This window comes from Scylla paramamosain, chromosome 16 (genome assembly GCF_035594125.1).
Source record: "Scylla paramamosain isolate STU-SP2022 chromosome 16, ASM3559412v1, whole genome shotgun sequence".
Taxonomy (NCBI): Eukaryota; Metazoa; Arthropoda; class Malacostraca; order Decapoda; family Portunidae; genus Scylla; species Scylla paramamosain.
The window spans coordinates 13819051-13840769 of NC_087166.1; the positions used below are offsets into that span (position 1 = coordinate 13819051).

The following is a 21719-nucleotide window of genomic DNA, read 5'->3' on the forward strand; positions in this document are numbered from 1 at the left end:
AAACATTGATTCTAATTGTTTATGCTAACAGTATCCATTGGATCTGGTGATGCACATTCTACAGAAGTTATTATATATTAAATATTCGCTAATAGGCTCTCATTTTTTCACATTTATTTCTAGTCTCCTGCTACATATTAAGTTTGAAATATTTTCCACTGGTTTCTACAGGTACTAATGTTTTATCTGAAAAATTCCCCAAAGACCCGAGCAAATATTATTTATACTGACAAGACATTGTGATGGCCGAAACTGTGCGGAGACGAAAAGACTAGGCGATATCAGACATGCCGACTTCTCGAAAACACCCAACAAACCCGAAGCGGGAGATATAAGTTTGTAGTGCTGTTGTAAAACTCCAGTCTATACATGTGTTGTGGTTGAGCGCACGAACATATCAGGGAAGAAGAACCAAGGTGTGAAAGGATGGGTTGTAATTCTAAAGAAGAAAGCGGCAACTCAGGGAAGACGGGATGTAAACAGACAAGCAGCAACTCAGAGAAGACGTTGGGAGATAAAATGTCAACAAACTTCAGTGAAGTTACTTCACCAGTGTCCCGCTAAGATATGGCATCAAAACATGGTTGTTTCTTTCATATGTACAAGGATTTGTATACGGGTATGTTAACTATAACTTAAATGGATTAAGGTCATATAGAGGGGAAAAAAAAAAAAAATAGTATTCGTCCGAAGGTTATGATATATCCCTGATTCGAGATAATGTTTTTTTTTTTTTTTTTATGTAGAAAGGACACTGACCAAGGGCAAAAAAAAAAAAAAAAATGCCCACTGAAATGCCAGTCCCATAAAAGGGTCAAAGCAGTAGTAAAAAATTGATGAATAAGTGTCTTGAAACCTCCCTCTTGAAGGAATTCAAGTGATAGTAAGGTGGAAATACAGAAGCAGGCAGGGAGTTCCAGATTTTACCAGAGAAAGGGATGAATGATTGAGAATACTGGTTAACTCTTGCGTTAGAGAGGTGGACAGAATAGTGGTGAGAGAAAGAAGAAAGTCTTGTGCAGCGAGGCCGCGGGAGGAAGGGAGGCATGCAGTTTGCAAGATCAGAAGAGCAGTTAGCATGAAAATAGCGGTAGAAGACAGCTAGAGATGCAACATTGCGGCGATGAGAGAGAGGCTGAAGACAGTCAGTTAGAGCAGAGGAGTTGATGAGACGAAAAGCTTTTGATTCCACCCTGTCTAAAAGAGCAGTATGAGTGGAACGCCCCCCCCCAGACATGTGAAGCATACTCCATACATAGACGGATAAGATCCTTGTACAAAGTTAGCAGCTGGGAGGGTGAGAAAAACTGGCGGAGACGTCTCAGAACACCTAACTACATAGAAGCTGTTTTAGCTAGAGATGAGATGTGAAGTTTCTAGTTCAGATTATAAGTAAAGGACAGACCGAGGATGTTCAGTGTAGAAGAGGGAGACAGTTGAGTGTCATTGAAGAAAAGGGGATAGTTGTCTGGAAGGTTGTGTCAAGTTGATAGATGGAGGAATTGAGTTTTTGAGGCATTGAACAATACCAAGTTTGCTCTGTCCCAATCAGAAATCTTAGAAAGATCAGAAGTCAGGGGTTCTGTGGCTTCCCTGCGTGAAATGTTTACCTCCTGAAGGGTTGGAGATATATGAAAAGACGTGGAAAAGTGCAGGGTGGTATCATCAGCGTAGGAATGGATAGGACAAGAAGTTTGGTTTAGAAGATCATTAATGAATAATAAGAAGAGAGTGGGTGACAGGACAGAACCCTGAGGAACACCACTGTTAATAGATTTAGGAGAAGAACAGTGACCATCTACCACAGCAGCAATAGAACGGTCAGAAAGGAAATTTGAGATGAAGTTACAGAGAGAAGGACAGAAGCCGTAGGAGGATAGTTTGGAAATCAAAGCTTTGTGCCAGACTTTATCAAAAGCTTTTGATATGTCTAAGGCAACAGCAAAAGTTTCACTAAAATCTCTAAAAGAGGATGACCAAGACTCAGTAAGGAAAGCCAGAAGATCACCAGTAGAGCAGCCTTGATGGAACTCACACTGGCGAGCAGATAGAAGGTTGTGAAGTGATAAATGTTTAAGAATCTTCCTGTTGAGGATAGATTCAAAAACTTTAGATAGGCAGGAAATTAAAGCAATAGGACGGTAGTTTGAGGGATCAGAACGGTCACCCTTTTTAGGAACAGGTTGAATGTAGGCAAACTTCCAGCAAGAAGGAAAGGTAGATGTTGACAGACAGAGCTGAAAGAGTTTGACTAGGCAAGGTGCAAGCACGGAGGCACAGTTTCGGAGAACAATAGGAGGGACCCCATCAGGTCCATAAGCCATGTGCATAGTATTTAGCTTGTCTTGCCACATTTCTTGTTTTCTACTTGATGATGGTGGCAAAAATGTTCCGAATATTTTATTAGTTGGTTTGATAACACACAAATGGCGTAAAGATTTTTTTTCCCAGTTGACCAACTTAGTGTGCAAAATTCAGTCGATTGGTGAATCTGGCAGTTTTTCCAGACCATAGCGAACGCCCCAAATTGGAATGTTCCCTCTGGCCGTGACACTGGAAATGGCTAATGCCAAGTTCAAAGGGACAAAAGTTTGCCTTCCGTAGTGCTGATTATGTTGATGATTATGTGAATTCTGGTAAGATGTTATGTATCTACCGAATTTATACGTATATCTAATATTTTTTTTTTCTCTACACTATCTGGCAGAACTGCGTGACTGCATACAGTTCAGTGAGCTCTTTCCGCAGGGGAACAGTTGGCTGGGTGACTAGCGGACAACCTTAGGTGACAGGTGACACACACACACACACACACACACACACACACACACACACACACACACACACACCGCGTAGTGTAGTGGTCATGACGCTCGGCCCACAACCGAAAAGGCCCGTGTTCGAAACCCGGGTGCGGCAAGGTAAATGGGCTAGCCTCTTAATCCCCTTTATTCATCCTCCACCTCTGCTACTTCCATTATCTTCACTGCTCATACTTCTATACCTCAATACCCATCTCCAGACCCTAACATTTCCCATACTTGCCAAACGAGTCCCATGTCCCTGATAACGTCACAGCTCACAGCTGATGACGTCACGCACTATATTTGCGTTTGTATCGTATTTCATTTTGAAACTGACCCCTCGCAAAAAATGGAGCTAGGCTAGAATGCCTTATGTATTCTGAAAAGCCATGCACTTTAGCTAATACCAGGAATATAAAGAATATTTCAAGCCTCAGCAATAACAAAAAAAAAAAAAAAAAAAAAAAATTAAAAGAACTAATTGAAAAATCATTGGAATAAACACAATAAAAAAACATTCTAAAGTCCACAGATCTGATTTATCACGAAAGGAAAACACTTTAAAAAATCTGAACTGTTCTTAAAACAATCAAAAGTTAGCTAGCAGCTGAAAGAAAGAAAAAAATATATATATAACCTTACTTTTCGACTTTAAAAAATGCCTATAAATCACTCTAGAAGTCTACATATTTATATGTAACTGAACAAGAATAAAACACACTTTTAAGAACCATAAATAATTTTTTAGAAGTGTGCTGATTTCCCGGTCACATATAAGAAAAAGAAAAAAAAATCAGGGAACAAACATTTATTTCTATGTGTGTGTGAATCACTTACTGGTGTAATTTGAAGACTGGAGTATACCCAAAGTTAACAGAAAAAAAAAAAAAAAACAGTTACTGACTTAGGTGACTTTTTTTTTTTTTTATGTAAGAGGATCACTGGCCATGGGAAACAAAACTGGAGAAAAAAAAATCCAACTTAGGCGCCACTTCCAAAAGAGACGTTAAGAGAATCATCGAAAATTGAGGGATAAATGTCTTGAAACCTCCCTCTTGAAAGGGTTCAAGTCATAAGAAGGAGGAAATACAGAAGCAGGCAGAGAGTTCTAGAGTTTACCAGAGAAAGGAATGAATGATTGAGAATACTGGTTAACTCTTACATTAGAGAGGTGGACAGAATAAGGGTGAGAGAGAGAAGAAAGTCTTGTGCAGCGAGGCCGCAGGAGGAGGGGAGGCATGCAGTTAGCAAGATCATAAGAGCAGTTAGCATGAAAATAGTGGTAGAAGACAACTAGAGATGCAACATTGCGGCGGTAATCATAAGCGGTATTATCAGCGTAGGAGTGGACAGGACAAGAAGTTTGGTTTAGATCATTGATAAATAATAAGATGGGAGTGGGTGACAGGTCAGAACCCTGAGGAACACCACTGTTAATAGATTTAGGAGAACAGTGACCATCTATCATAGCAACAATAGAACGGTCAGAAAGGAAACTTGAGATGAAGTTACAGAGAGAATGATAGAAGCCGTAGCAAGATAGTTTGAAAATCAAAGCTTTGTGCCAGACTCCATCAAAAGATTTTGATATGTCTAAAGGCGGGTTCTCACTTGGCAATTCGCTGCTGAATTGCCAGCCGCAGCAAACAGCGTTAGTCGGCCTGCTGGACTTTTGGTGCCTGGCAGCTGGAATTGCCAGCCACGCCAACAAGACCTACAGGTTGGTTTTGTCCAGCCGCTAGCTGCTTTGTTTACATGGTGTCTTCTGGAAGACAGTTGTGGAAGACGTGGTATCCGGAGGCAGAGAAGTTAATGCTGGAGGTAATGAAGAGCCAATGTCATCTATGGAAGCCGCGACACACTCTCTCTCTCTCTCTCTCTCTCTCTCTCTCTCTCTCTCTCTCTCTCTCTCTCTCTCTCTCTCTCTATATATATATATATATATATATATATACTCGTATATATATAGATAGATAGATAGATAGATAGATAGATAGATAGATAATTGAATAGTAACTGCCGCAGAAGGAGCAAAGTTCTTAATAATTACCGATCGCTCTTCCTTACCTGGCCAGGGTCTATCAAACCTCAAAGATCATGGTACTGCTTCTTGTTGAGGCGTATCCGCTGTCTCGTGGTATCCGGATCTTCCACGCTCGACTCAGGCAAGAGTGTGGTAGACATTCCTTTCTCCTCTTCTATTCAGCCAGGGACATGTCCACAGGCGTTTCCTTCTTCATTTTATCTTCCGGTACGCCAAAAGAAATATCACTTCGGTATCGTCGCTGGAGGAAGACATCTTGCTGAGTTGCTATTTAATATTCATTTCCTGCCAACCAGCCGCCCCTTCCCAGCCATCTGTGTGAACGTAGCTGGGAGGATGTCTTGCCAGGTATTGCCGGCTTTTGGCAATTCAGCAGTGAATTGCCAAGTGTGAACCTGCCTTAAGGCAACAGCAAAAGTTTCACCAAAATCTCTAAAAGACGATGACCAAGACTCAGTAAGGGAAGCCAGAATATCACCAGTAGAACAGCCTTGACGAAACCCATACTGGTGATTAGACAGAAGGTTGTAAAGTGATATATATATATATATATATATATATATATATATATATATATATATATATATATATATATATATATATATATATATATATATATATATATATATATATATATATATATATATATATAAGAATCTTCCTGTTGAGGATAGAATAAAAACTTTAGATAGGCGGAAAATTAAAGCAATGGGACGGTAGTTTGAGGGACTAGAACGGTCACCCTTTTTAGAAACAGACTGAATGTAGGCAAACTTCCAGCAAGAAGGAAAGGTACATGTTGATAAACAAAGTTGAAATAGTTTGACTAGGCAAGGTGGAAGCACGGAGGCAAAGTTTCGGAGAACAATAGAACCCTATCAGGTCCATAAGCTTCCTGAGGGTTTTAGGCCAGCGAGGGCATGGAAAACATCACTGCAAAGGATTTAATGGGTAGCATGAAGTAGTCACAGGGCGGAGGAGAGGGAGGAACAAGCCCTGAATCATCCAAGATAGAGTTTGTAGCAAAAGTTTGAGCGAAGAGTTCAGCTTTAGAAATAGACGAGATGGCAGTGGTGCCATCAGATTGAAATAAAGGAGGGAAAGAAGAAGAAGCAAAGTTATTGGAGATGTTTTTGGCTAGATGCTAGAAGTCACGAGAGGAGTTAGATCTTGAAAGATTTTGATACTTTCTATTAATGAAGGAGTTTTTGGCTTGTTGGAGAACCGACTTGGCATGATTCCGGGCAAAAATATAAAGCGCGTGAGATTCTGGTGATGGAAGGCTCAAATGCCTTTTGTGGGCCGCCTCTTTATCATGTACGAGTATAGCACGAGAACAGGTTGTGTTAAACCAAGGTTTGGAAGGTTCAGGTCGAGAAAAGAGTGAGGAATGTACGTCTCCATGCCAAACACTATCACCTCTGTTATGCGCTCGGCACACAGAGACGGACCTCTGACACAGAAGCAGTAATCATTCCAAGGAAAATCAGCAAAATACCTCCTCAGGTCCTCCCAACTAGCAGAGGCAAAACACCAGAGGCACCTCCGCTTAGGGGGATCCTGAGGAGGGATTGGAGCAATAGGACGAGATACAAATATGAGATTGTGATCGGAGGAACCTAACAGAATAGAGAGGGTAACAGCATAAGCAGAAGGATTATAGTTTAGTAAAAGCTCATGAATGTTGGGCGTATCTCCAAGACGGTCAGGAGTATGAGTAGGGTGCTGCACCAATTGCTCTACGTCGTGGTCGTGTTGGTGGTGGTGGTGGTTGAGAGAGAGAGAGAGAGAGAGAGAGAGAGAGAGAGAGAGAGAGAGAGAGAGAGAGAGAGAGAGAGAGAGAGAGAGAGAGAGAGAGAGAGAGAGAGAGAGAGAGAGAGAGAGAGAGAGAGAGAGAGAGAGAGAGTGTGTGTGTGTGGGACAGCAGCCTGCTGACCCACCCGTTACACGGGCCACGAGTGCGCTGCCCACTGCCATTGACAACCACTGGGCTACCGTGTGCTCAAAATCCTCTGGCTGGAACGAATGGTGGAAGTCAGGAAAGCCAAAAAGCCTCAGGAGGGAAGCAGCCAGCGGACCTACCAGTGCCCCTTCCTCTCCCAGTACCCAATCCCTTCCAACAGCTCCTCCCTATATTACTAGTGGCACACCTGACGATAACTGTCGCCCACCACCCTTAGAGTGTAGTAGAAGCAGCAGCAGCAGTAGCCGAGAGGGTACTACAGCTAGGAACAACAGTGCCTCTGGGGGTGGAAGGAGATGAGGAAGAAGGAGGAGAAGAGTTAGGAGGAACCCACAACAAAGCGGCTCCTCAGGACTCTCCCTCTTCACGGCCCACACCCACACCCAACCCCACCTCTCGTTCACACGGCCTCACTCACCCCACGTGCCACACCTGTGGCCAACAGGGATACACCACCAAGAACTGCAACAGACGTGGCGGTAACGTTAGGTGCACTTACTGTGCAAGGAGGGGCCGCACGGTGGAAAACTGCTACGCCCAGGCAGCTGAAGAGCGGCAGGAGCGCCTCCTCAGGCATGTAATCACTGAGGTGAGGCAGCCAACCTCCTACCACTTGGCCTCCCCACCAGGCTTCTCCCACTCCCAGGCACAACCACAGCGACATCAGTGGGTGCAAACAACAGGTTGGCAGTGGACTCCCCACATCCCTCTACTGAATAACTCTGGTGTCCCCCACCCGCAGTAAGCACTCCCCATCATGGAGGAGTCACCACGGAGTGCAAGGAGTATGCTGACTATCCTCTCAGCAAATATTCGTGGTCTTCGCACAAACATTGGCGACCTCACCCTTAGCTTTATCCTGAGACACAGCGTGGACATCGTTGTAGCCACGGAAACTTGGCTAAACGATGAGGTCGAGCCGTCCTTCGGGAGGATCTGAGGATATACCCACTGGACCAGGAAGGATAGGACTGAGCGAACTGGTGGCGGCGTCGCTGTATGCTTCCGTGAAGGGATGCAGGGCCAGACGTTGCAAGTGGATACGCCAGCGATGATGGAGGCACTGTCCTTTCGAATAGTGATGAGGGATAGCGCATGACTGCTGCTATGTGCCGTGTACCGCCCCCCGCTCCAAATCCCCAGGCCCATAGAATTCCTCACAGACAACATGGACGACATGCTGATGAGGCACCGCTGCTCACAAGTGCTCATCGTGGGTGACCTGAACCATCACCTGGAACGGGACGCCTATGAGAGCCTCCTAACTGTGCAGGGCCTGACGAATTACGTCAGCTTCCCCACCCACGTGCGAGGAGGGTCGCTTGACCCTGTCATCACTGATGTGCTGGAGGGGGCTGTTGTCTGCCATCAGCTTGGGCCTGTGGGCAGCTCAGACCACTATGCTGTCCTGACTCACATGAACGTGAGTGAGGCACGTGATGAGGCCACAACCCGCTCCATCTGGCTGTGGGATCAAGCCGACTGGACCTCTCTGCGTCAAGCTCTGTGCATGACTGACTGGAACAGTCTGCTCTCTGGAGGAGCAGAGTGCAAAGCACGATCCATTACCGCGCGCATACTCGCTCTGCAGGAGAAACACGTCCCACGCCGCTGCTTCACCTCCAAGCCCTCAGACCTCCCATACTTTGGCTATCGCTGTCGCCTAGCTGCTGAGAGGAAATACTCTGCCTGGCTCCGGCACAAGAGGAACCCTTCACAAAGGAACAAGAACCTCCACCGGAAAGCATGCAGGCACATGGAGGCAACCAGCAAGTGGGCAAAAAGGAGGTGGGAGACAGACCTCCGAGCCAAGCTGTGCGGGTCTGGAGCTGGAAATAAGACCTGGTGGACCCTTGTGAAGGAAAGGCAGGATCAGGCTAGACGGCTCTCATGCATCCAGCAGCCGGGACAAGGCAGAGCTGCTGGCTGAGCACTTTGCGGCGAAGATGACTGTCGACGACCTCGGGAGGCCTCCCCCAAGCCTGGAACAGGAGACAGCCGTGACGGTCACAACCCTGGAGGTGACGAGGGAGAAGATGGAGCTCCTGCTGAGAGAAGTCGACGTTAGAAAGGCCACAGGGCCAGACGACGTCAGCCCACGGATCCTGAAGAGCTGCGCAAGTGAGCTGGCAGGGCCACTCTCACAGGTCTTCACGGCCTGCCTGGAAGAAAACACTGGCCCTCGGTGTGGAAGGAGGCACGCGTGGTGCCAGTCCACAAGAGGAACACCAAGTCTGATCTAGACAACTACAGACCAATCTCCCTACTGTCTGTGGTGGGTAAGGTATTCGAGAGGATTGTGGTGGTGGAAATATGTCGCCACCTGGATGATAACAGCCTCCTCTCGAACCAGCAGTTCGGTTTCAGAGCTGGACAGTCCACCTCAGACCTCCTCCTACTCCTTTCCCGCGACTGGCAAGATGCCCTCGATGATGCTCTGGACACCCTGGTAGTCGCCTTGGACATAGCAGGAGCCTTTGACCGGGTGTGGCACGCTGGCCTGCTGGAGAAGCTGCGTGCAAAGGGCATCCAGGGCGACCTACTACACCTGCTGAGTGATTACCTCCAGGACAGGACTCTTCACGTTGTCGTGAATGGTCAGGCATCGCCTGCCCTGCCGGTGCGTGCATCTGTTCCACAGGGCTCCGTAATGGGCCCGATCCCGTGGAATCTGTACGTGGACGACCTGCTGCAGCTCGTGCCGGATATATCTGCCTATGCTGACGACTGCACGCCCTCCCACTCCTACAGACGTCAGGACAGCCGGCAAGTGGCTGTTGAGTTTAGTCATAAACTCAACCTGATAAAGGAGTGGGGTGAGCGATAGCAGGTTAACTTTGCCCCCAACAAGACGCAGGCGATGGTAGTGTCCCGATCTACAGCTGCCCCCCATGAGATGGAAGGGCGCGTGTGGTTTGGAGACACGGCACTGCCTCTTGAGGACCACATCAGGATCCTCGGAGTGGACGTGGACCGGGAACTACGCTTCGGCCTGCACCTCCAGACCATCGCTCGACAGGCTTCTCTCCGCGTCTCCGCCCTGCGCAGGGTAGCGTCCTTCCTCGACAGTAGAGGAATACTCCTGCTATATAAGGCACAAATTAGGCCTTACCTGGAGTACGCTGCCCTATCATGGATGTCTAGTGCACCCACGCATATAAGGAAGCTGGACAAAGTTGAGCGGAGAGTCATGCGGCTGGTGGAGGGCAACCATCTCCAGCCGCCATCACAGGACCTGGCTCCCCTAGACTCCCTGGAATACCGGCGGGATGTCGGAGCGCTTGTGGTGCTCCACAAGGCCCAGGTACAGGAAGTGCCACACCTGACCAGACTGAGGCTACCACTGCGAGTTGCCAGGAGGGACACGAGGACGGTGTCCACTACGGATCAGCTTGTGGACGTACCAAGGTCACGGTCTAGTCAGCACCTCAGGACCTATACTGCAAGGACTGCCCGCCTGTGGAACACCTTCACCGCGGCCACACCAGCTGTTCAGCAAATGTCAACAGCGCAGGTGAAGCTGGCGGCACACAGGTGGAGGGCGGCCCTTCCAACCCCAATGATGCTGCTAGTGACATGAACACTTCCCCTCTATGTACCACCGTATATTTTATTTATTTATTTTTTTTTAAGTATCTAAGCATTGTAAATGATTTTTATAATTATTAATGTAAATGTTGATTTTTTTATCATTGTCTATAGTAATATTTAAGGTCTTTTAGATAGGGCACGAGGCAAAGTGACCCTTTAGACCTGTAGTTTATGTATATATTGATGCTTAAAAGAGAGAGAGAGAGAGAGAGAGAGAGAGAGAGAGAGAGAGAGAGAGAGAGAGAGAGAGAGAGAGAGAGAATCTGTGTGTGATAAAAGATGAAGATATGGAGAAGGAGGAAGAACTATAACTATTTTTCCTTAATTTTTCTTAATCATCTCCTCCTCCTCCTCCTCCTCCTCCTACTACTACTACTACTACTACTACTACTACTACTACTATTACTGCTAGTACTACTACTTTTCATGGTTTCAGTGACAGTTTAACATGCTGTAGTGGAAGTTATTGGAGTTTTCATTATGACTTATAAACCTTGTAATGCTTCGGATAAGGAAGGTTAAAAAGCACGATAATCAGAAAGTACATATGACACTCTTGAAAACACTATGATTTTTTTTTATGTAGGGGGACACTGGGGCAACAAAAATCGCCCCAAAATTTTTTATGCCCCCCCAAATTTTTTGTGGGGCAACAAAAATCGCCCCCCCCACAAAAAAAAAAAAAAAGCGCACTGAGATGCCATTATCATAAAAGGGTCCTAAGCGGTATTCAAAAATTAAAGGATAAGTGTCTTGAAACCTCCCTCTTGAAGGAATTCAAGTCATAGGAAGGTGGGAATACAGAAGCAGGCAGGGAGTTCTGGAGTTTACCAGAGAAAGGGATGAATGATTGAGAATACTGGTTAACTCTTGCATTAGAGAGGTGGACATATAGGGGTAAGAGAAAGAAGAAAGTCTTTTGCAGCGAGGCCGCAGGAGGAGGGGAGGCATGCAGTTAGCAAGATCAGAAGAGCAGTTAGCATGAAAATAGTGGTAGAAGACAACTAGAGATGCAACACTGCGGCGATGAGAGAGAGGCTGAAGACAGTCAGTTAGAGGAGAGTTGATGAGACGAAAAGCTTTTGATTCCACCCTGTCTAGAAGAGCGGTATGAGTGGAACCCCCCACCTCCCAGACATGTGAAGCATACTCCATACATGAACGGATAAGTCCCTTGTGCAGAGTTAGCAGCTGGGGGGGGGGGGGGAAGCGGTGTTGAGAGAAACTGGCGGAGACGTCTCAGAACACCTAACTTCATAGAAGCTGTTTTAGCTAGAGATGAGATGTGAAGTTTCCAGTTCAGATTATAAGTAAAGGACAGACCAAGGATGTTCAGTGTAGAAGATGGGGGAGAGTTGAGTGTCATTGAAGAAGAGGGGATAGTTGTCTGGAAGGTTGTGTCGAGTTGATGGATGGAGGAATTGAGTTTTTGAGGCATTGAACAATACCAAGTTTGCTCTGTCCCAATCAGAAATCTTAGAAAGATCAGAAGTCAGGCGTTCTGTGGCTTCCCTGCGTGAAATGTTTACCTCCTGAAGGGTTGGACGTCTATGAAAAGACGTGGAAAAGTGCAGGGTGATATCATCAGCGTAGGAGTGGATAGGACAAGAAGTTTGGTTTAGGTCATTGATGAATAATAAGAAGAGAGTGGGTGACAGGACAGAACCCTGAGGAACACCACTGTTAATAGCTTTAGAAGAACAGTGACCGTCTACCACAGGAACAATAGAAGGGTCAGAAAAGAAACTTGAGATGAAGTTACAGAGAGGATAGAAGCTGTAGGAGGGTAGTTTGGAAATCAAAGCTTTGTGCCAGACTCTATCAAAAGCTTTTGATATATCCAAGGCAACAGCAAAAGTTTCACCAAAATCCCTAAAAGAGGATGACTAAGACTCAGTAAGGAAAGCCAGAAGATCACCAGTAGAGCGGCCTTGACGGAACCCATACTGGCGATCAGATAGAAGGCTGTGAAGTGATAGATGTTTAAGAATCTTCCTGTTGAAGATAGATTAAAAAACTTTAGATAGGCAAGAAATTAAAGCAATAGGACGGTAGTTTGAGAGATTAGAGCAGTTGTCCTTTTTTAGGAACAGGCTGAATGTAGGCAAACTTAGTATGCCCTCTGATGACCTTGACAGGTCAGTGACCGAAAAAAAACAAAATAAGCAATACACCGAGAGCCAGGCATCCTAGACGCATTATTTTTGTCTAACAAAGATGTTTTTTTTCTTTATTTGTGTGTGTGTGTGTGTGTGTGTGTGTGTGTGTGTGTGTGTGTGGTTTACAGTCACTTGATACTGGGGTGGATGGTACTCAGGTCATACACGCCTCAGTTCAGATGATCCTCAATACAGATCAGCCTGAGTGTAAATAGGCCTCAAGACGTTTGGTGCTCGAGCCACTTGGCATCCAAACCACTTGGTCCCCAAAATGACTCTAGGCTCACACGACTGAACCACAGGCTTCGTGAAGGCAGCATTTGGATCTGCACACACCAATATAACTTTCACCAACCCATCCACACTACTTATTTAACCACTCAAACCACCCACCCCCAATCCTACTACCCACCCATCCATCCAACCACTGATTCCCATCAATCCATCTTTACATTCATCCATCCACTCACCCACCCATACACTCATCCACTTACCATCTACCCATCTACCAACCCACCCACCAACCCACCCACTCATCCATCCACCCATCTATCCGCAGTCATTCACCCTCTCATCCACATATCCACCCAATGACCCAATGACCCGCCCAATCACCCATCTACCCACACACAGACTCACAACTCATTTATCCATCCACCCATCTATCTAATCATCTACTAACTCACCCTTCTATCCACTTATCAATCCATTTCACCACATATCTATTTATCCACACATCCACACCTCTCTCCATATACACACCCATTGACTTACCCATCCATTTACTCACTCATCTATCCACCCAGCCAAATATCCATCCTTGCACCAATTCACCCATCCAACCATCCATTTATCCTTCCACCTAGCCATTCACTCACCCGTCCACCTGTCCATCTTCACAACAATTCACCCATCCACAAATCAATCAACCCAACCATCTGCCTACCCACCTCCATCCTCCCTTCCATACGTACACCCACCTACTCGCACGTCCATCCTTCATCCACTAGTCCATTCAGAGAGAGAGAGAGAGAGAGAGAGAGAGAGAGAGAGAGAGAGAGAGAGAGAGAGAGAGAGAGAGAGAGAGAGAGACGAGGAAACAGGCAGACAAACGGACGGACCCCAAAAAAAAGCCTCGTATATGTAAAGAAATATGGTAACCATCATATTATGAATTTATAAATAAAGTGCTTATATATATATATATATATATATATATATATATATATATATATATATATATATATATATATATATATATATATATATATATATATATATATATATATATACTGTGTGTATCTACCAATTTTTTTTATCTGTATGTACTAAATTTTTCGTAAATTTCTCCTGAAATTTCCTCTACACCATCTGGCAGCACTGAGGCAGCCTGAGGGAGGGGCCACGAGCCCATCAGTGTTTACATTACGTGTCAGCTGAGTGAGGTGTGTGAGGTGCGGCCTGTGTTTCTCAAGCGCCAGGCAGGGAAGGCTTTCTCACCAAGCGAGTAGTGCAGCTAGACAAACGATCTGGCTATGTTTTCCCCGAAAAATAGGCAAAATATGCAGGAGCGATTGTATCTTTTTCACAATCCCAGTTCCCCCGCCGGGTGCATCCAGCACGTCTCCGGGCAATAATGTTTCCATGCTTTAAAAGAACAACCGTCACAGAGGTTTTCTTCCCTATTTTTTTCTGTGAATTTAACTAAATGAAAGGACATTCTGCCATCATTCATTATGCATGCTTTTGTTTTTCCAAGAAAACGTCCCAGTATTGACTTAGCATCCCCCCGTGGGGAAGGAGGAGTACTCTCCAGAGAGGATCATCGTGTGTGTGTGTGTGTGTGTGTGTATATATATATATATATATATATATATATATATATATATATATATATATATATATATATATATATATATATATAAAATATACAACGTTATATATTATTACGCCTGCAGCCTTCCCGAGGGTGTCGGTGGCCGTCGGTTGAGGGTTTAGCATAACAATCTTACCCTGCAGAGTGGAAATGTGTGTGTGTGTGTGTGTGTGTGTGTGTGTGTGTGTGTGTGTGTAGGCAGGCAGGCAGGCAGAACGCTCTTCCCTTTTTTCTTTTTTTTTCTTTCTTCATCCGTATTGCCTGGCTCAGGAAACCAGTGTGGTTCTTCCCTCGTGTTTTTTACCGCTATTACTTAACACAGGTACAGCAGCGGAGGAGGGGATATGGTGCGAGCGCTTCGGCTGGTCCAGCTTGGGCTGGCTGGCCTGCTCAGCTACCCAACCACCTTGCCTACATGTATTTCACACACACACACACACACACACACACACACACACATGAACCCAACTTCCAAACCATTCATAACAATATATATATATATATATATATATATATATATATATATATATATATATATATATATATATATATATATATATATATTAATTAGAAATTACAAGCAGATATTAGGTATTTGCTATATAGATACATGTCTGAAATTGCTAGCATAATATGAAGTTTGAAGCAACTGTAGCAATACAGTGTTTTCTAAGCTATGGTGTCTTTTCTTCCAGATTCTGTAACCACCATCAAATATGGCTCTCAGTACGTACTACATCTCTTGTTCTTATAATTAATTATCAAGTATCAAAACTGTTACTTTTCACCAGTCTTTTAAGTTACGTCATATTGATAAATTATTTATAAACTAATGTAAAGCATATGTGATTTTGTCTATAATGTGTTCTACATGAATGAAAAGCAATGTGGATGTGTCTGTGGTGAGTGATTCAATCTCTGTGTTGCAGCAATAACCTCGGAACTGATGGACCAGTACCGCACTGAAGTGCAGAGTGAGCCCTCCTCTTGCCTTGCCATGAATGCGTGCTTCAAGTCGGACCCACTGGAGATGTGCATGTGCCGCTGCAAAGTGATGGCCACCAGCCACGTCTTCACCCACAAGGTGTGTTGATCTCACTTAACAGGAAGATGTCAGATGGAAGGGTGCTACAGCATGCGCAGCTCTTTGTAAATTAAGCTCTCATGATTTCTTAATCTCAGTTTTAGACTATTTCATTATAAAAAAAATATAGTAATATAACAATGATGCATAGATAACAAAGACATTGATATAAATATAATAGATAAAAAGCCCAAAAGGACCATTATTGGTGTTCTAGGTCAAGTAATTAGACTCAGTAGAATTTTACCAAGGAACAAGAAGTGTGTCAGTGAAGTACTGAAGACATTATGTAAGGTGACTATACTGTATAAGGAAGTAGTAATTTACAGGCTACAACAGAGAGTGAAATCAGTGGCAGACATTAACCAAACTAAAAATACTGATTTTACCAATGGGATGAAGAGGAGGACAAGGAGATTAAGGAACAAAAGGGGAGGGGAAGGAAAAGTATTAAGCAAAGGAATTGCAAAACAAGTTTGAGAGTCAACATGCTTGGTCTCTAACAAGCATGCAATGGCAGGTTGAGAGTGAGGGGCGGCCAGTCACCAACCAGAAATCCTCCGGGCGATGCTGGATCTTTGCAGCTCTCAACGTGATACGCCTTCCCTTCATCAAACAGTACAACCTGGAGGAATTTGAATTTTCACAGGCATATCTCTTTTACATGGACAAGGTGCGTGACTGAATGTTTTATACAACTTCACATTGACTTTATAGGTGGTTTTCAGGATAAAAATTAAAGAAAAGGAAATTTATCATGAAATATCCTGCTACATATATAGGTATTTATTTCTCATATCTGCAGAATGATTGATAACAAAACTTGTGCATTTTGAGCAGCTGGAACGCTGCAACTACTTCTTGAACAAAATGGTGGAGTGTGCCAAGCGTGGGGAGGAGGTTGAGGGACGGCTGGTGTCCTTCCTCCTGCATGACCCAATCCTTGATGGAGGCCAGTGGGACATGCTTGTTAACCTCATCACCAGGTAAGAATGACCAGGAGTGAAAATGTGCCATTTTACCATTCTTAAATTCATTCATCTCATCAGATAAATATGGGATGAAGATCATCTCATTTCTCCATCTGTCTATTTATTATATGCAAAATCTTATCATAGAATGTAACTCACATTATAAAAATAGCCTGATGTGGAATGTCTTCATCTATATGTGTTTATTGCTTGAAAGCACACACACTATCAAGTAATAAACATTAGCCCTTCCATTCACAATGTAGCTACATATAATGATTACCCTCATAAGTTTGTGGGTGAGTGCTATAATTTTTTTATCCAAGTTTTCAATATCTTCCTAACCTTCTATACATCAGGATCCTGGTTTCTTATATTTTGAACCTGAAGTGCCTTGGAGATAGTCTCTAAATTAATCTTTTATAAGGCAAAAAGTTTTAAATAATTATCTTCCTTATCCTGGTGTATGCCATCCTCTTCAGTTTTATAATCTCTCATCCTGTCATCACAGGTATGGTGTGATGCCTAAAAAATATTTCCCTGAGTCATACAGTGCTGAAAATTCTATGAGGATGAACCGAATTCTGCAAAGTAAGGTGAGAATAAGGATGGCCTATTGTTTGGTTTTCTGGTATTACATTTCTTTTTCTTGCATTTAGATTTATTCTAGAAATATAAACTAAAGCACTGCTCACTAAAGTCACTCAATTCAAGCTTGCAAGTTACTTCAGAGACAAAATATTTGGCTTCATTTTATTATATACATCTTATTGAATGGTACTTACGTGAATACTTGTCATGGAAGTCTTGTTTGTCTAATTGTTTCGTGTAGAATAAGTAAGTAGCTTGCCACTCATCTATACTGTTGGTTTAAGTTGCGGGAGTACACCAGAGAGCTGCGTGCTGTGGTGAGCAAGGATGGGGATGACAGCAGTGTGGTTAGCACCCTCACTCGGCAGATGAAGGAAATTTACCGCATTGTTTCCATCTGCCTGGGCATTCCCCCAGAGACCTTCACCTGGGAGTATTATGACAAATCCAAGACCTATCACAAGATTGGGCCCATCACACCGCTAGAGTTTTACAATGAATATGTCAAGCCAGTGTACAATGTGGAGGACAAGGTGGGCAAGCATTATGTTGTGAATGAATGAATGTATGTACAGTAATACAGTGATTTGAATTTATACAAGAACACTAAAGATAATGAATGACTAGTTGATGATTTGTGGTTGCCTTCAAGTTTGAAATGTCTTTTTCTCATAGTTTCATGGCCTAATGCATCCTTAGTAAACACACTCCTTTACATTCAAATTTAATTTGGTCTCATTACATACCCTTGCAACTGTGAGTCTGCTTAGTTATGCTCCATGGCTTGAAAAATGTTTGAAATGTATTTATTCTCTTCCAGGTGTGCTTAGTTACTGACCCAAGGCCCAACAATGCCTATGGCCATGCTTACACAGTGGACTGCCTGGGGAACATGGTTGGGGGAAGGTCCACCATATACAATAACCAACCAGTGGAGATGCTTATGAATCTTACCAGTGAGAGCATCAAGAATGGTGAGGCTGTGTGGTTTGGCTGTGAGGTAGCCAAGCGGTTTGCAGGGAAACTAGGAATCCAGGATCTTGAAATGTGAGTAGATTTGTGTATCCTATTTTAATTTTTGTCTCACATTGTTTTGAAATTGAAAGGATACTGTAATGGAGACTGAAATTGAATTGAATCTACTAGCAAACCAGAATGTGGTAAGTTAATGTTGCTATGTTGTATAGGGAAGCTGTTAATGTGTCTTATTTTTTGCAGCCACAACTACAAGTCTGCCTTTGGTGTGGAGGTGAACTTAGGTCTCAGTAAAGCTGACCGTCTCCTGTATGGGGAGTCACTTATGACCCATGCTATGGTCTTCACTGCCACCACCCTCAATGTGAGCATACTATTAATAAGGAATTAATTTTTGTACAATTCTACAGTGGAATACCAACATTACTACATTCCAGATCCACACAGAGATAACAATCCAATCCTTACAGGAATCAGGTACTCCTGAAAAGTGGCGTGTGGAGAACAGCTGGGGCGAGGACAGAGGTGAGAAAGGCTACCTTCTCATGACTTCTGAGTGGTTCAGGGAGTTTGTATTTGAAATTGTGGTGGACAAGAAATACGTGCCTGAGGAGGTGTTAGCAGTGTTCAACCAGGAGCCCATTGTCCTCCCTGCCTGGGACCCGATGGGAGCCTTGGCCAGGGATGTCAGGTCTCAGCTGCAGTTTTAATTGTTCTTGCCATTAAGGGGTAATAGTTCTCTGCATTTTGTTTTAAGTACAATTAAGTAACGTATACCTCTATTTACCTGCATTTCGTTAATTTTTTGCTGAAGTCTGCCTCTGGTCTGGTTTTGGCAAGTTGAAGGCTTGTTGCTCTCCCACCTGAGCCAATACTCCCACTACCAGTTCTTGATATGGGATTTCAACTCCATGGATCACCAGGAAGTTAGATGCATTATAACCAGTGGGAGTCTTAAGCATTTTAAGGGAACAATATGATTTTTTATTAATGTTTTCTAACATACTTCCTCATTTGTTTGTAAGCTGAGCATAATGCTGCAGCTTACATCTGCTGCCTAAGACTACCTACCCCTCACTTGTTAACAAAGCTCATATCTTCCTACTCCTTTCCAATATATACATACTTACTCAGTGACTAATTTATATCATAGGAATCTCTAATACTATTGGTCTTAGCCTGACAAGTACATTAAGGAATGTATACTACTCTTGGATTTGCATGCTGACTTGCCCAGTGGGTCTCTCATACTCTTATAAATGCTCAGTCCAGGGTGATCACAGCATTCCAGAAGTGGCCTACTTTTTTTCCTGTATCTGAAGGCCCTTGTGAATAAGCTCATGGAAGGCAGTTCTGTCTCTTAGCTTTCCTCAGGCAATTGTCTTGTATCCTACAGTATTGACTCTCCGCTCTTTTGTAAGCTTAAATAAGTGATTGATAGTGTGGAATGTGAGCATTTGATGCGATTTGAACTCAAGAGTTTGGTGTAGTATGTTGTTGGTTAACATGACAATATTATACCTTGGTGGGTTATGTTTCAGTTTATTTTTGTAATAAGAGGACCATAGATTTTTATTAAAATGACAAAGCTCCATTCAGAAAAGAAAGAGAAACAAATGTTTCACAGCCAGACAAATGTCTTGTTGAGCAAACAAAGATTATTACAGGTCGACCATCACTAACCCAGTTCCATCACTAATCCGGTACTGATTTTGGCTAGCATGATTTCAAATTTCCTAGGTTGCTGCACCAACCTGCCACCATTATGGTTTATTGGAAAGTTGATAAAATGTATTAAGAGTTTTTTAACAGAGCGTTGGAAAAAATTACTAAGGAAGCAGTGTAATAGTGAAACAGAAGCAATACAAGAATAACAAAAGCAAGGAGTGGATGACCTAATAAGCATTGTAAAGCGAAAGAAGTCACAAGAAGAAGCTACCTGCTGCATTAACAGCTGGCATCACTTCCAAACACATGGAAGCTACAGGTAACAGTGATGCCGGATTAGTGAAGGGTGACCTGTACCACATTCTTACTAGTATTAAAAGTAATTTGAGTAATCTGTAATCATTACTTAACATTATCATATAGCTGCTAATGAAAATAAAGCATTTTATTACAGCTGTGTGTTACACTTAGCTTCCAGCTTATGGAAATAAAATTGAGCACTACATAAACCTTAACTGTAATGCACCACTAGGCAGTGCCTCTGTTTGTACTCCAATATTGTTGTTATGAAGTTTAGCAAGAGGAAATAGGGTGGTTCCTTTTATATATTTACTCTGTATAAATTCTGTGTTTTGAAATATGCTATTTTAACTTGAACTATGTCATGCAATACCACACTAAATGAAACATACTCAAATGTGAGAATCTTTTTATAATTGTATATATGTGACAGCAGTTAAGAAAAAGCATGGACATTTCCCATCCAAGCCAAATGATAATTGTTGCATGGATTTTGATTCTTCCTTAGTGTCTAGTAATGTACTATACTGATCAACCTGTACTTGTTACCATTAGTAGCAAGTGACAGTGATGTAAGTTTTTAAAATGACTTTTGGCTTGATACCAGTCAGAATACAGGCAGCATCTGTCTGGCTGTGACATTTCTCTCTCCAGTTGGCACAAATGCACCTAAAGTTATTTATAATTACTGAGAAGTGATTGGCTGCACATGTGATGAATACTGTTTGAAGTTACTGTGCCATCTCCAGTTTAAGGTAAATCTCAGATGATCATCAAATTGGGCTGTAGCATCAGAACACACACACACACACACACACACACACACACACACACACACACACACACACACACAAAAGGCAAGACAAGCTAGAGGAACTAATCATATTTAGGCTCTCATTTGATTATTATGTTTTTATTCAGGATTGACATGCAGTGCCATTAGCTGTATGTCCTCATAAATGCATTTCCAACCAATCCTAGTGTGTTTGCCTCTCCTGCAACATTCTCATCATTGCTGATAGGAAACAACTGCCTTTTTTGTAGAGGGGATATTAATGAAGAACTAAACATAAGTATTTGTCTTTGATAATTTATGCATCCTGAAAGCATCCTGCAAAGCCAAAAAAGAGTGACTTATTTTTGTTATTAATGGGAAACCAAATGTTGGAGTATTGGTCATAACTTTGTCTCATAGACTGCATTATATGGATGGGAGAACTGAAACACTGGCCTTGAGCAGTGCTGGAAAGTGGTGTGATATTCTGGAAATGTTTTTTTCTTTCTTTTTATGTAAGTGGGGCTCTGGTCTAGAACAACACAAATTTATATACGAAAGGTCCACTGAAGGTGGAAGTCCCTATACAGTACAGTCAAAACAAGGATCATCTGATATTGGAGAAGCGTCTTGAAATCTCCCTCTTCAAACAGTTCAATTCAAAGGTGGGAGGAAATACAGAAGCAGACAAGGAGTTCCTGAAATATGATTTTGCCTTTCATGTCCATTTAAAGGACTGCAACTAAACTACTACTACTACTACTACTACTACTACTACTACCACTACTACTACTACAGTGGATAATCAATAGCATCAAGGTTTACCAGTTGATACTAAGCCACCTCTCCAGCCCCGGTCTCTCCATGTAATTCAATCCATATCATGTCTGCCTGAGTGGACACTAGTGAGGAGACACG

General features: G+C 43.2%; 2 protein-coding genes across 6 annotated transcripts; both read left to right on the forward strand.

Moving 5' to 3' along the window:
• Positions 1-9671: 9671 nt before the first annotated feature.
• On the forward strand, positions 9672-10391 carry LOC135108186 (uncharacterized). The gene has a single exon (XM_064018960.1). It carries the CDS (start codon positions 9672-9674, stop codon positions 10389-10391), a length of 720 nt encoding a protein of 239 aa, XP_063875030.1.
• Positions 10392-13935: 3544 nt separating this feature from the next.
• On the forward strand, positions 13936-21001 carry LOC135108078 (bleomycin hydrolase-like). Of its 5 annotated transcripts, none has more exons than XM_064018701.1 (10): positions 13936-14006; positions 15133-15163; positions 15367-15521; positions 16042-16194; positions 16362-16507; positions 17004-17088; positions 17368-17616; positions 17904-18130; positions 18302-18422; positions 18529-21001. In XM_064018701.1, exons 2-10 carry the CDS (start codon positions 15154-15156, stop codon positions 18766-18768), a joined length of 1386 nt encoding a protein of 461 aa, XP_063874771.1. In that variant the 5' UTR covers positions 13936-14006; positions 15133-15153; the 3' UTR covers positions 18769-21001. The 5 variants fall into 5 exon arrangements, with proteins under 5 accessions (XP_063874771.1, XP_063874773.1, XP_063874772.1 ...); XM_064018703.1 differs by having other exon boundaries at positions 13946-14015; XM_064018702.1 differs by having other exon boundaries at positions 13965-14064.
• The last annotated feature ends 718 nt before the right edge of the window (positions 21002-21719 follow it).

Bases quoted from the DNA above. Each gene is read 5' to 3' on its own strand.
- LOC135108186 (XM_064018960.1), top strand. From the start codon at position 9,672: ATGGTAGTGTCCCGATCTACAGCTGCCCCCCATGAGATGGAAGGGCGC.
- LOC135108078 (XM_064018701.1), top strand. The intron at 16,508-17,003 runs GTAAGAATGACC...CTGTCATCACAG, and splicing joins CTTGTTAACCTCATCACCAG to GTATGGTGTGATGCCTAAAA. The intron at 17,617-17,903 runs GTGGGCAAGCAT...ATTCTCTTCCAG, and splicing joins TGTACAATGTGGAGGACAAG to GTGTGCTTAGTTACTGACCC.